Source organism: Gasterosteus aculeatus, chromosome 4 (assembly GCF_964276395.1).
Source record: "Gasterosteus aculeatus chromosome 4, fGasAcu3.hap1.1, whole genome shotgun sequence".
In the NCBI taxonomy this organism is placed as follows: Eukaryota; Metazoa; Chordata; class Actinopteri; order Perciformes; family Gasterosteidae; genus Gasterosteus; species Gasterosteus aculeatus.
Window position 1 is genome coordinate 15,704,428 of NC_135691.1, and position 14,713 is coordinate 15,719,140.

General features: G+C 46.4%; 1 protein-coding gene across 2 annotated transcripts in view; it reads left to right on the plus strand.

Annotated features, from left to right (window-relative positions):
• tenm1 (teneurin transmembrane protein 1) overlaps positions 1 to 14,713 on the plus strand; it is a 149,346-nt gene that overhangs the window by 83,639 nt on the left and 50,994 nt on the right. For both annotated transcript variants that reach the window (XM_078101485.1, XM_078101484.1), the window contains exons 8-14: positions 704 to 911; positions 5,385 to 5,486; positions 7,142 to 7,336; positions 9,222 to 9,422; positions 11,127 to 11,312; positions 11,454 to 11,483; positions 11,584 to 11,730. In XM_078101485.1, coding sequence (XP_077957611.1) covers positions 704 to 911; positions 5,385 to 5,486; positions 7,142 to 7,336; positions 9,222 to 9,422; positions 11,127 to 11,312; positions 11,454 to 11,483; positions 11,584 to 11,730 — 1,069 coding nt within the window. The remainder of the gene's footprint in view (positions 1 to 703; positions 912 to 5,384; positions 5,487 to 7,141; positions 7,337 to 9,221; positions 9,423 to 11,126; positions 11,313 to 11,453; positions 11,484 to 11,583; positions 11,731 to 14,713) is intronic.

Sequence of the window (14,713 nt, forward strand, 5' to 3'; positions counted from 1 at the left end):
CGCCACGTTTCCCCAAAACAATACACGCCAGCGCCCTGCACCTTGTAGAGCAGCGCTTTGCCGCACGACGAGCACGTATACAACTCGCACGCACACACTGAGCCGTCTGCTTTTTAACACCAGTGTGCCCCTGCTCTCGACTGCATGAAGAGGTCTAATTAGCTGTTTTTGACACCAGTGTGACACACAGCCCTCTGGGGGAATAAGGCTCAGCGAGTACTCCCTAGTTCAAGGAGGTTTTAGAGCGCAGGGGAGGGTGAGACGAGGGGGAAGTTAAAGAGGGCGAGGAAGGAGCACAGAGAGGCTTAGACAAGCAAAGTAATAGTCTGTTCCATTTGAAAACCCGGGTGGTAAAGTCTGCCTGCGCTATTAGAGGCGAGTGAAACTGTTGCAGCGGAACATGTCTGGCGGAGGACAGACCTGACATGGATGATGATTTCCCTTCCTTCTGATTTTTTTGGGGTTGCCTGTTGCGCTATTGGCATCTGAGATCCACATCTAATGTCACTCCCCAGCTTTTCGTGCGCAGGCAGTTTTCCAATAGCGTTCAAATTGGCGCTTTCACAAAGCTCACGCGCCGCTGCACAATGGACCGGCCTTACCCTTTGCTATTATGCAGGTTTGACAAATTCCCGTCTCACGCCTTTTCCGTCTAATTGGATGGATGCTGTTGTCTGATTGTCTTCCCGCACGCCGCGTCCAGTTCGACTTTGTGAAGCTGTTGGACGGGAAGGCGCTGCCCTGGTCCCTGACGGACCCCGTCTCCAGCGCCAAGGTTCCCAAAGGCCTGCTGCTGAGCGGCCTCCAAGAAACGGGCTTCATCGAGTACATGGACCCCTTCACCTGGCACCTGGCCCTCTACAACGACGGCCGGAACCTGGAGCAGGTGTTGCTGCACAGCACTCCCATAGGTGAGAAGGATCGTTCCAGGCAGCCCGGTTGCCTTTATGTTCCCAGGTCTTCTCTCAATATGTGTTCTTTTATTCTTTTACCAAACACCAGGCCTATCCCTCATGGGACACTACCTTTTCACAAAACCCAAATCTTCCAGTGGTACATATCAGAGCTAAAGGGAATAAAGGACTTTGGTTATTTCGTATAATGTATCTGAGACCACTTTAAAATGAGATGCTTCCTGAGAATAAGTGCTTGAAACCGACAGTTTTACCCTTTTTCTCCATTTGTCTCGCGGGCGAATGGATGGATGTTTAAACTCAGTCACATTTCCAAAATCAATATCTGTTTTTATCTTACTGAACTGAAAGTCTTCCGCGGTTCCTAGTAAAAAGGGCAATGGGAACCAAAATGAACCTCCTTCTTTAGTCAAACAGCACATAGAACAAATTGGATTTTCTTCTTCCAAGCTGACACACGTTCAGTTTTAAGTGGTAAAATGTCAGATCTCAGTTGGGCACACAAGGCCCCTAATTATAATAATCATTACCATATTCTTATTTATGTATTCCTGAGTACTGCTTGAACCACATAAAAGTTATTTTAGCAGGTATTTAATTAAAATGAACGAGTTCACTTGAAATCGGAAACCTGAGTTGGTTATGGAACTGTATTATTTGTGCATTTGTGCGCTCAAGGTTGCTTCACTAGTGTCCTTTCTTTCCTTTCATCCGCTGAGTTTTCTCCCCAACACGAGCACAGGGCTCCGAGTAGTTTGGGACTCATCGACATTTGAGGGGAACTTTTCCTATCGTGAGAGGGAGCTCGGCATGGCAAGAGACAGCCGTTGGAAAGGGGAGGACGGCTCCCGCGGTAATAACAGGGCTCGCTAACTGCAGCTCATCGCCATGACACTCACCGATAGTAGTGTAAATCGGAGGATGTAAATAATGCAGGAGTACACGGCTGGATGAAGACGGCAGCGGGTCATTACCGGCTCTCCCACTGTGTCTGGTAGTCCTTTAAAATAAACAAAAAATAATTTGTGTTAGGAAACGGTGAAGTTTCACCGCGGGTGGAGACTCTGTAGAGAGACGGGTGATGAGTCAATTACAGAGTAAAAATATTACGAGATGCATTACATGACACTCTCCCATTTTTTTTATCTCGCGATGTTCCTAATCTAAACATGCGCATCGCCGCCCTCCAAACAGCCAATGCGCCAATCAGTAAACAGAGCCAGAACACGGAAGACATCTTATTGACGGAGTTCTTTATATAATGACTGACAGCGTGGAACAGTTAAACACTGATTTTTGTTCAGCGCTGTCAAACATTTGTAGACACATTTGCCGTCGATGAAGACCGGAATATACAAGCCCTATTTTGGCTCCCGTGTCTCGGATTAAACAGGAAAACGGCAACAATTGACAGCACAGCAGAATATCCTTTTTGCCATTCGATAAACCGAACAAATACAGACACATAACGGGCTCAAAATACCAGCCTTTCGTCCACCGAGGTTGTCAAAATAATTAATCAAGAGATTTGTCTGGAAAGAGGAAAAATCATATTAATGGATTGACGTCAGAGTGCATTTCGCTGCCCATTTACAGCCCTAACGAGGGCTGCAAACAGACCCTGCCCTGTTTTTTAGAGGCAGAAAATCCAAACCTCTGAGCTACAGTACAATAAATCCTAATAAAAGACACGGTGTGCCGTCGCCCAGAGTGGAGCTTCATGGGGAGACGAGGGAGAAATGAGATCATCTCTGTCGGGAAACTGAGCTTTTCCGCAGCACAAAGTAACTGGATACGATGAAGTAAACACAGAGTATAAATATGAGGATAGCAGAAGACTGTCGTGGACATAGATTGAGGAAATAAGATATAATCAATGGAGTGTGCGAGTAGGACAGGAGGGAATATATGAGAACATTAAGAACAGCAAAACAAAGTGTGTAATGCTGGGACTCGAACGCGAAACGCTGCCGTAGGGAATCAATATAATAATCATCTCCGTGAAGGTAGACAGAAGAAAGTCGTACTTGGACAATGACTAAAGTATACAAGTATAGCCAAGTATCAGTCAGAAGACATTATACTTTTTGTCATCTTTTGACTCTCGCACCTCTCGCACACACACAACATCCAGTTACCTTGACTCTTTCTTCTGAGCAGGACAAAACGACATGCAGGCTAATACGTGTGTCACTGGATTCTTTAAATCTGTCACATTTAAAGGCCGGGGGGAAAAAAGGATGAAAAGGTTGAGAGGAATATCTTCTGATTTGAAAAATAGACATCATTTTGTTGACTCAAATTAGATTTTTTCCAAAACGTTTCACTTTTACAGAAAACAAAAACCCGGCAGCGGGCGCAGAGGGAACCTTGTTTTCCTGCTCTATTATTGACGGACAAATGTGACCCACAAAAGCTGCGGCTTAATAAAATACTGCCATTTCGCCACCTCCACTCCAGCCCCATCTTCTTTAATTCAGTCTGCACGGAGTGGTGCTTCCTGCTGGGCCATTAATTATGCATAATTGCTCCACTTCAGCCGTCATCACACTTCTCTTGAATATCATATCTTTTAGACAACGGCCCGGCAGAAGTGTGAGGAAAAGAAAGTTGGCGGTAGACGCCTGGAACTTTTAACGAACAAGGATGATAAACAAGAAAAGAAAGTGTCTCGCTCTCGGCTGGATGCTCCTAGTTAGCTGAGCGGCCATTTCATCTTCTACATAAATTCATAGAGCCCAAGGGTTGTAAAGCACGGCTGAAACTTAACAGGCTCATAAAGTACAATTGCAATGCTTATTTGACCAATCAGATCACTTGGCTGGAAGCACCCATTTTATAATAGCATTTAACTGCAATAACTTATGGCTTGACTGATTCCTTACTGGAAAGGGTTTTCACATAGTGGAAAGAACCGAGTGGGTGTCTAACAGATGCTCACACACATACACACAATAAAAACATATTTGCATGTAACTTTTGACCCAGAGGAAGTATTTTACAGGGCGGCCTTATGTTATAAATGTACACATGGCCCCCCATACTAGCTGGTAGTTGCCTGGAGAGTTTGATTGTAGAGACGTTGACCTGAAAGTCGCGGAGCCGCCACCGCGTTTGCAACCCCCGCACCTCGCCGCCCCGAGGGCCTTCCGGATCAATCATCTCCTCCGGATTAAAATGACCCCGCTGACCTTGCGAACTAGTTTTTGTCCGCTGCATATGTCAGCTGACAGATATAATATTGGAATTTGTGTCGGTGGATTTATTTTTTATTTTTTAAAGAGAGAGAGAGAGACACACATACACACACACACACACACAGACACACACACATCCAGGCAGAAGGGGTTTGTGAGTCGTCCTGACAGTGTGGGAGAAGAGATGATTGCCGCTCCTCTCCGTCAGAGTGACGGTGACGGGTGATGGAGGTGAAAATGACTTTGCTTTCTGTAGCGATGCGCCGCCGCTCGCTGGCGGGACACCGCCTCATTAGCATGTGTCACACGCGCCTCAGGGCGGGTGTCGCATAATAACGTTGCGTGCGCGCGTCGGGTAACGTGTGCGCGAGGGAGCTATATATGCCACTGAGGGATTCGTCATCCGCGCGCCCTGAACGCAGCGAGCCCGGGGGGGGGGAGGTGAGGGGGGTGGGAGGGGAACTGCAGTGGAGTCGACCGGCCACTCCTTTTTTTGGAGGAGCGCAGCGGGACGTCACAGCGTCATGCAGAGGGTGACGCCCCCTGACAGCCATCTTAATTACTCCATCTCGGTCAGATAGAGCTCGACAAAACAGCAGCTCCTCCAGCAGAATCTTCCATCAGAGTTAAAGGCTTAAAAAGGCCCCCCTGTTTTTTTTAATCTATCTCTGCCGCGCTGTCTGTCTACCCGGAGAGTGAGGTGTGACATGATGGACCTATCAATGGGACGATGGGGGAGAGGTAAAGGGAAGGTAGTCATTTGATGTCCGAGCGTAGGATAATGCAATGCTCATCGCCCCACAGAAGGATGTAACGCCCGTATTCCAGATGAGACAAAGCGCTTGTAAGGAACAAGCATCCCATTGATCCGCCGCCCTCCTCCCCTATAAGTCGTGCGCTCGCGTTGTCCCTGACCCGGGTCGTTCAATCTCGTTCCAAACTGGGCCCGTGTAAACAGTTTGTTGATTAAGCCCCGATGCGGGTGAATTTGCGTGCGCTGGGTGTTTCCAACCTGTAATGCAGTATAATGTGCTTAGTGGTACTGAGTGTAAGTGAGTGCTTGGCCGTTCCCCAGAGAGTGATAGCAGCTGGATCAGACTAATCTAATACAGCCCTGAGTCTGGGGAGCCATCCATCGCTTATCAGATCTCTCATTCAATAACAGGGAGCTGTGCCAGCTTATGGAGTTACATGTGGAACATTTTCAAGATTTTATTATTTCTTTTTTTTTGTGTCTGATTTGTGAATGTCTTTGTTTGTTTTGGTGGCGCAGACTCGATGGACGGCTGCTCCACGGACTGTAACGGGAACGGGGAGTGCGTGGCCGGACACTGCCACTGCTTCGCTGGCTTCTTGGGGCCCGACTGTGCCAAAGGTAAGAGGCGACGGGATTGTGATACCTGCCAAGCACCACGTCCCATTGGATGCTCCCATCCTGAAACCCATTACATCACTTTTCGTAAAACTTGCCACAGGCAAATAACTTTCTCTTTTGAAAAATGGTTGAATGGTGCTTTTTAATGGACGGATTTCAGCCTTTAAGACGCATTTGGTCGGATAACATTTACAGCAACAAGCCTTTGGTCAGTTCTCACATTTTTACCTCAACCTCAAGATGCAGAACGTTATTCTTCGTTTTCCTTTTTTTATACCAGTGTTTTTAACCATATTTTATTTAGCCCTCTTATTGTTATCTGACATGCTCCAACGTTAACTGTACGTTAAAGTTAACTGTAATCCCCAATTAAATTTGTACTGCAGTCAAACTTCCCTCTCTGCTTCTTTGGCTTTCTCCCCCTCAACAGAAATGGGCTTTTGCGTTTTAGGAACTATTTCCTTTCACTTCTAATCTGCTGCTGATTTCCAGACGCTTTTAGGCTACTGTCAAAGAGAAAACACTTGTTCAAAAGCCTCACATTAAAAATCCCGTAGCAACGTAAAGGGCACATCGCCGGTCCACGTCAATTTGAAACATTTGCCAGCAGTACTTTTGACAGCAACTTCACACATTGGAAGTTTGTAGAGATGAATAACCCTGTTGAAACACTTGTCGTGTTGATGTAGGTTTCAAAATCTAGAACATAGTCGTTCAGTTACAACCTTTCTCCGTCTCTGTATCTTCTCTTTTCCTCTGGCTTTCTATGTAAAAAAAATGTTTGGTTGTATCAGTCTCATTGTGTGGAAACGGCTGATACAATATCACATTCCATGATTTATTTACGCTCATCACTTATTCATCCCCTCCCCCTCGCTCGGTAATATTCCGCCTTTTGAAAAGTTAGACGGGCAAGTTTTGGCATGAGCTGAGAAAAGTCAAGTGTGAATTGATGACTGTAACGGGTGCAGAGTGTTGGATTTAATGCAATATCAAACAAACATATAAAAAGTGCGCCGCAATCTGCCGCCCCCACAAAAAGGGGCGTCCACTCTGGATCGTCTTTCTAATCCATTTAAAGTCTGGAGCTGCTATGAGGAGTCTAAGCAGAACTGTCAGTGCGTCATCATCAGACGCCAACTTTATTCTACCTGGCTGTCATTACATTAGCCACACAGCTCTCCCGTTCTGCCCCCCTCCCCTTGCCCCCCCACACCTTTCCCTCTTTCCATAAACCCCTAATGCTCCGTTTTCACAATTGTTTTCACGGCCTGTTCAGAGTAAGTGAAGTGAGGTTGTGTGTGTGTGGGGGGGGATTTTCTATGATTCCTGGGTTGCCGTGGTAGCTGGGCTCAGGTGGTGCTTGAGTAAATTGAAACAGCGTGAGGAGATAAGCTGGTGTGCGTGTGTGTGTGTGTGTGTGTGTGTGTGTGTGTGCGCGCGCGACCACACACAAAAGGAAGAAAGGGAAACAGAGGCTGCTTGAGGATTTGCTGAATCCTCGCACCAACTGAGATAAGAGAGCGTAGCCCCGCTCACGGTGGGTTGCTGCGGTCGCCCGGCTAATATACTGCAGTGCTGCGCGCGTGCGCGCGTGTGTGTGTGTGTGTGTTCCACCGAGGACGTGGGTGTAATCTGCGTTTGCGCCGTTACAGATTCGTGCCCCGTGTTGTGCAGCGGCAACGGCGTGTACGAGAAAGGGAGGTGTGCGTGCCTGGCCGGGTGGAAGGGGGCAGAGTGCAACGTGGAGGAAGGTCAGTGCATCGACCCCACCTGCTCCAACCACGGCTCCTGCATCCAGGGAATCTGCATATGTGGGCCGGCCTACAAAGGGGTCAACTGTGAACAAGGTGAGATTGTGCTCACTCAAAGCGCAAAATACACACCTCGTGATGTGACGCCTGCGCAGCAACGACGGCTGCACTGTTACATGTTTAAATGAGCGTCTCTTTAACAGAGCCGTGGTTGCTTAATGTGAGCATTAAATTTAGAGCTGCACTAATCGATATGTTTGTGCAGAGAATGTATTAAATGAATGGGTCTCTTGTGGTGTCAAACCCACAGAAAATGAATGCTCAGCTCTATGGACTTGAAATCAGTTAAGTCAATCTTTTATTTAAACTGCACAAAAGCACAAATTATTGCCTTTCAAGGCTTTACAATCTGTACAGACGACAGCACCCTCTATTCTAAGACCATCATTCAGGATGAGGGAGAACTCAGAATATAAATTATTACAGGGAAAACATAGATCTGTTTCTTTCTATTATACCAACTAACTAGTGAAATCATGGGCCTTTGATATTAGGCCTTGTGTAGGCCTAGTATCAAAAATATATTCTATTTTAAAAGATAAAAACATAATGAACTATTTAATATAAATTGCATATCTACAAATATCAAGCCACACCTACTGACCTTGGTCTTCAGAACCAAGTGTTCAGAGCGAGTGTTGGCTCCGCTAGTAGCGCAGCCAACACTGGCCATAACAAAAGTGATAAAAGGTAAGTGTTGTCTTTTCCCACTTGGTCAATTGGCCCCAAGTGAACACTGAATGCATCTTTAACGCTGATTGTTAATTCAGAACCTCGTTGAATTGCAGAGAAAAATCATACATACCGCTGGACTCTCCGACACTTCCTCTTTCAATTGATGAATGTTCTTATTTTTGCAACAACAAAAAAAAAGCAATCACGGCGATTGCTGTGAGTCCGTTCACGAGTACACTGCAAACAGAAACCGCCAGTAGCTATTTCAGACTGACCTTTAATGGGTAAAATTGTAGCTAACAGCGTCATGGCAACATTACACTTACTCTTTTGAGCCAAAGAAAGGGTCGCAAGAACTTTAAACATGTTCAGTCCAAATGGAAACATTTATTTTATAGTAATTACAAATGTATTTGGTAAAATAAAATACTGTTTTTGGCAATATTAAAGCCTAAAATGTTCTGAGCATCTTTTAGACTTCACTATTGCTACAAAAATTTGCATTGGTATCACTATGTATTTACTCCTTTGTAGCATCCACTAAATACTGAATTGTAGTAAAAAGTGCTTTTGGCTGCAATGAGCATGCTTTTAAATGATTGAGGTCACTCCGGCACCTCACTGTTGTACAGCAAACCAGCTGTGAGTCTTACACCCCCCCCCCCCCCCCCCCCCCACTTGCAGCTGTCCATTGTAAAACCACCCAATAAATTAGCCAAAACAAACAAAGCCATGATATCTAAAACAATTATGATGTTACACTTGAGGATAACCTGATGGCACAGCTGTCCCAGAGACCGCCCTGCTGCTGCCTCCGGACTTTCGGCCTGCAGAGACTAAATCAGGTGTTTGACCTTGAGCGGCGGAGCTGAGCTGAGCCGAACTGTGCTGAGCTTTGGCGCCCAGAGCTGTAATTACACACTCTAACACAGCGAAGCGAGGACCACACACACACACACACACACACACACACACAAACCAACCCATTTCACCCCCCTTATCAAAGCCAAGTGTCCTATGAAGTGTAATGTTGTGGAACAGATACAGGGATTGTAGCTGGGGTGGTTAACTCCTGGATGGGATGCAAAGAACACTGCTTTCATACCCGTTGAACTGATGATTATAATGAGGCCGGCCACGCCGACCCACCCCCCACCAACTACCCCCCAGCCCTTTCACTCCCTGCTCTCACCTCTGACTCATTCTCGCTCCTCCCTCCGTCCTCTCTCTCTCTCTCTCTCTGCAGTGGACTGCGTGGACCCTCAGTGCGGCGGGCACGGCGTATGCGTGCGCGGGGAGTGCGTGTGCTCGGCCGGCTGGGCGGGACTGAGCTGCGATGAGCCGCTGCCAGCCTGCCAGGAGCAGTGTTCAGGACATGGCACCTACCTGCCCGAGTCGGACGCCTGCGCCTGCCAGCCCAACTGGACGGGACCGGACTGTTACACTGGTGAGACCTGAGGATTGGGGTTCATCCAACGAGACGCGCACTCAGAGAAATGGTTTGAAAAAATGGAATTTGCCACCGCACGTCTCTATCCTGCTATGGTAGCACCCCTAAGGTTTCCACGTTCTATTTTCTGCGGATTTGACACAAGTGATAAATATGGACCAGAGATGCTGTGATGCGTGTGTGTGTGTGTGTCTATGTGCGTGTTTTTTCCTCCTCATGACAACGTGGAGCCTCCCCCTTGCAAAAGCACTCACTTTACTGCGCACTTCTCGGGCATTTAAACCTATGCACAAGCCCACACACACACACATCCCCAGAAAATAAAGGCAGGCAGGGAATAGAGAAAGACCTTTCCGAGACTGCTACTCTGAGGAACATTCAGTTTTGCATTTAAGAGCTTCCTGATGTTTATTTCAGACGCCGCATATTAGACGCATGGTTGCTAAATAGAGCTGTAAATCTCGAACTCTCCCTTTGAACTCCGCCTGCTTTGACAGGCAGCCGTTCTACACTGACGGTGAAGAACAGAGTTAGCTGCTGTAAAAGCATGTGCTCTGCACTGTCAGACATGTAGAATGGAGCACCTGTGGTACACAGTGAGACAGTGTCCTTGTCCTTGAAGTGAAAACTGACAAAGAGGAAAATAGCCGTTATAGCGCTGATTTTCCTCTTTTCCGCATAAGTGAACGCCGGTGATGGGGAAGGATCCGCCTCACCGTGCACACCACTGATTTGCAGGCAATTGGCATTAGCCGCCGCTCTCAGGTGTATGCACGCCTTATTATAGTGATATAGCCCGTGATAATGACAGACCGAGGCTGAGTGTCTGAGATATGAGCGGCCTCTCTCTACCTGCCGGGCTTTTAATCAAAAGGACTCTGCCATGCTACATCCTGGTCTTGTTGAAGCATAGCTAAGCTAATGTAATTCTAATGGAGAGCTGAAAAACTCCAACTTTAATCCACTTTTTCGCCCCTCTCCATGCTATGTATATTTAAATTGAAATAACTTTTTACTGCTGCTGGATAAGTAGTCTTTGTGCGCCTCCAGCACTTTGCTCTCTTTACTGATGGATGAGGCTTTGCCTCTGCAGCGAGAGAGAAGGAGCTGGATGGTGAGGAGCCTGGAGAAGTAAAAAAGAAAAAAGAAAAGAGTAGGGCCGAAATTTAAAGAGATGTTGCGAGGGTGAAAGAGAGGAAGGGGATTCTTAAAAGAGAAAGCTGACTGAGAAAAAGATGGAGAGATGAAGAGAAAGAGGAGGTATTAACATAACCACTAAATCCGACCAAAATGTCAGAAAAGAATAATGGAGCTGAATTTGAGTCCCCGTAGTTTAAATATGCGGTGCAAATACGAATCATTTGGCTTTTATTATGAGTCTATTCACTCTTCTCCTCCTTCAGGGATCTCAGCTATTAGATGTGAGAAGATTATGTATTGTGAGAAAGTAGACTTTTTTTTAGCCACTTGTATAGCCAGTGTTGTTTTTTTACCTCTCACGTAACACCAATGTCTCAGCTCCCATTCTGGAGTTTCTTTTTAACTTCCTCCCTCTATAATGTCCCCTGTGTCTCCTTTACCGTGCTGCCTTCTTCCGACACTCAATTCCTCCATTTGCTCTCCTTCTCTCTCCCTCTCCGACCGGCACCCTCGTTTTCTTCCCCCCCCCCCCCCCCCCACTCCCACTCACCTGTTTGGCAGAGCTGTGCCTGGTGCCATGTGGCAGCCACGGCGTCTGCTCGGAGGGCCAGTGCCAGTGCGAGGAGGGTTGGATTGGTGCTGCGTGCGACCAGAGAGCGTGCCACGCCCGCTGTGAAGAACACGGCCAGTGCCACGACGGGACCTGCATCTGCCAGCCTGGCTGGGAGGGAGAGCACTGTCACATGGGTGAGCTGTGTGAGTGCGCGTGGGAGTGTCAGATTATTTCTTGTGAAATTTTGATTAGTAGGATGAGATTCCAAAAGGTGTCACTGTTACAATTGCTTTCTCTTGCACAATTATCACCTTTTTTTCCCCTCTCCCTCGCAGTTACTCATGACTTGGATGTTGTGGTGAAAGGTAATTCGTCTTTTTAGAATAAAATAACCTTGTGATCCTCTGACATGCTCACAAATCCAAACAATGCGTGTGTGTGCACATGTGGGTCACACCTTTTCAGACGGCTGCCCGGGGTTGTGCAGCGGACACGGACGCTGTACCCTGGAGCAGAGCGGCTGGCGCTGCATCTGCCAGGCTGGATGGAGTGGGCCTGGATGCAGCGTTGTCATGGAAACTGACTGCAGTGATGGAACAGACAACGATGGAGGTGACATTCTAACATCTATCATTTTCCATCCCTTTTCTCTCTTTTGTACCTCTTTTCATTTCTGTCTTTGTGGGCTATTGTCCCTTCTGTTTCTCCTCCTCCTGCTTCCTCCTTCTTGTCGATCCTCCCGTGCTGTCCCAATCCTGCCGAGACGCCTGTAGAGTCCTGCTGGTCATTATTATATTGGAATGTATTTATCTGTGTGTGTGTGTGTGCGTGTTTGATTCTCCCTCTCATCACAGCTAAACGTCTAATATGCATACCACCTGGTAGGATAAAAGGCACCTGGAGAATTTTTTCCCATGTCTAGATACAACATACCATGCAGAATAGTTTTCTACATTGTAATCCCTCAGTTTTCAGTCTAATGTAAGGCTGTTTCTCCTACACATAGGTTGGGGGACATAGTGCACTTACGTTACATAACTGCTTGCAATGCATTTTAAAACATCAAATATCCATTATGGACGTGCCTGTTAAGCCGATGTTGTAAGCCGTCATAGAAAACGAGGTAGTGTCTTGTTTAGACGAAAAGCGTTTTTTCTTTTTTTTTTCACGGACCCACGCTTTGTGATGAGCGGCTTTTGAATCCGTGCGCGCAACAGCGGGGAGCCTGAAACGCATACCTGCCTTATTTAGGAGTCCCTTTTTTCGGGCAGAACGTTTATCAAAGCCGCACGACTGACTGAAAGCATAAGACGGCTGCTCAAAACATGAAATGCAATCCCTTAGCCTGGATTGTAACCGCAGAGCCAGGCAATGGGAAACGTCTAGTGGTCCTGGCAGCGCCGCGTAGGCACCGAGGCTTTTCATGTTAGTGGCTTACATCAGTGGTCCCCAAGCTTTTTTCACTGTTTTCATGTTAGACAATTTTCCGGACCGGTCTTGAGAGCGTTGGCGGATAAACACGGCGAAATAGCCAGCCGACGGTGGGGCGGAGGGGGGGGGGGGTAGGGGGGGAGGGGGGGTTGTAGTTCCGCGCTCTCTGTCTGCCGGTGGGTGGAACTGCGGTGCTTGTGAGGAGTGTATGTAAACGCATGGGAACGCTTGGGAAGTACGTCAAAGGGGACATGCGCACGTAATGAGAACAGAATCCAGTCAATTTTCAAAATTACGAATTTTTCAGAAAAAAAGACAAATAGAAGTTATATATTCTGTGGCGAGGCCCGGTGGTTGGGGTCTGCGGGCTTACATCATTATTCTGATTTAGTGGCCGTTTACTCTGTGGCGTTTAGGAGGAAGGAGCGAAGTCTTAGTGCCGTCACACTGTCGACCAAATACATTTGCAGCATTGTGTGTCAACATCAAATAAACTAAATTAAACGAAAAAACAGACTGAACCCTTCCTCTCTTTGCCTTTTTATCAAAGGCACATTCCAGCGATTTAACGTCTAAAGGTCGACCGGTCACAAAGATGTTGTACGGTGGTATAATTGCTCTGTGGCTTTGTCAGCTTTGTCGCGTCTGAAATAAATATCCCTAATGATGTCAGTGGAGGTTATCTCAGCTCGTGCTCCAGACTACACACCACAAACTAAAACCAAACCAAAAAATGTATTTAAAACAAATCATTTGACATGGAGGAAATATACTTTCCCTCAGAAAGCTGCAACAGAAGATCGAGACAATTGATCCACCTGCACCGTGGTTATGAAGAGACGTCTTGTTGTCCCCGTGAGGTTGTGTGATTTCAGGAAGTCACTGCGGCCGGCTAAGAAGCAGTCATATAACCCTCCATTAAAGCAACAAATTGCTGTCGCGTTTTTTGGGGGATGGATTAAACAAATTGGATTTTAAATCTGTCAGCTTCAGAGGTTCTCGTAGGTGGATAGTTTCTCCCTTTGATTCTCTCCTCATCCTCCCCCGAAAGTGCACTCCTGAATTGTTGCTCGATCCCTTTCACATATGTGTTGACTTAATACAATATCACATTCTGGCTGTATGAAGGGAGAAGTAAAGGTTGAGGTGGTGAGTGGGTGGAGGAAAGGACAGCTTTCTCTTTGCATTACAATAAATTGCTCTCTGTGCAAAAAGCAATATGCAGCACATGCCCCATGATATTATGTAGAATTGTAATTTCGTATGAATATTGATGATATATGTGTACTATACATCTCAAACTGTTCAGAGACTCATTAACAAAGCCTTATGGAGACCTCTTACGCTTCTCCTATCTTCCAATCCTCACACCTCTCTGCACGGCTTTTAAGATGGCACCATTTTCTATCGCACTATTCTCCCTTAATTGGCAGATATACGGTCAGCACTCATAGTCTCAATCTTTTTGTCTCTGAAGATAGACAGAGATGGAAAAATTCTATCACAAGTAATCAGAGAATAAAGGGGAACTCTGAAGGGAGAGTTTCATTCATTCCACCTGGCTGAGCGAGTGCTGTGCATGTATTCTGCCTCCTGGAAGAAAGAAAACAGTATTTTTTTATTATCAGTCAGTGTAAACATAAATGTTTGTATAGATTACATATATTCAAAAGCTTTATTCTTCCTGTGCCCCTTTGTGTGCAATGCTAAGAAGCGCCTGCGTAATAAGCCCAAAACATGTGCGTTCTTTTAATGGTAGTGATATTAGAATTTAAATTAATAGTGTGCTTTCGAGTTAAAGTAGTGAATATTATGGAAATCAGCCATTGTACTCCGCTACCTTGTAGGAGGAGGTTATAATAGAATATTGTTGGCCTTTGGCTCTCTGCTCTGTGGTCAGATGCATTTAAATGTCAGCCCCGCTTCCTGACTTTTCAGAAACAGGCTTGAAATAGGAAACACAAATGCCAGCCTGGCTCCCATTACCTGCCGCCTCGGTTCATATGCGCGGCACATTGTTCGTCCCGGAACTTTTGTGGACCACGTGCGAATAATGCGGGATATTCAGGTTTGATTTATAACAATAGACGCTAAATTGTGCACTGATGGCCCCTAATGAATCTCATTTGATTGATACACACGGTTATGAGGACACATGCGTCGT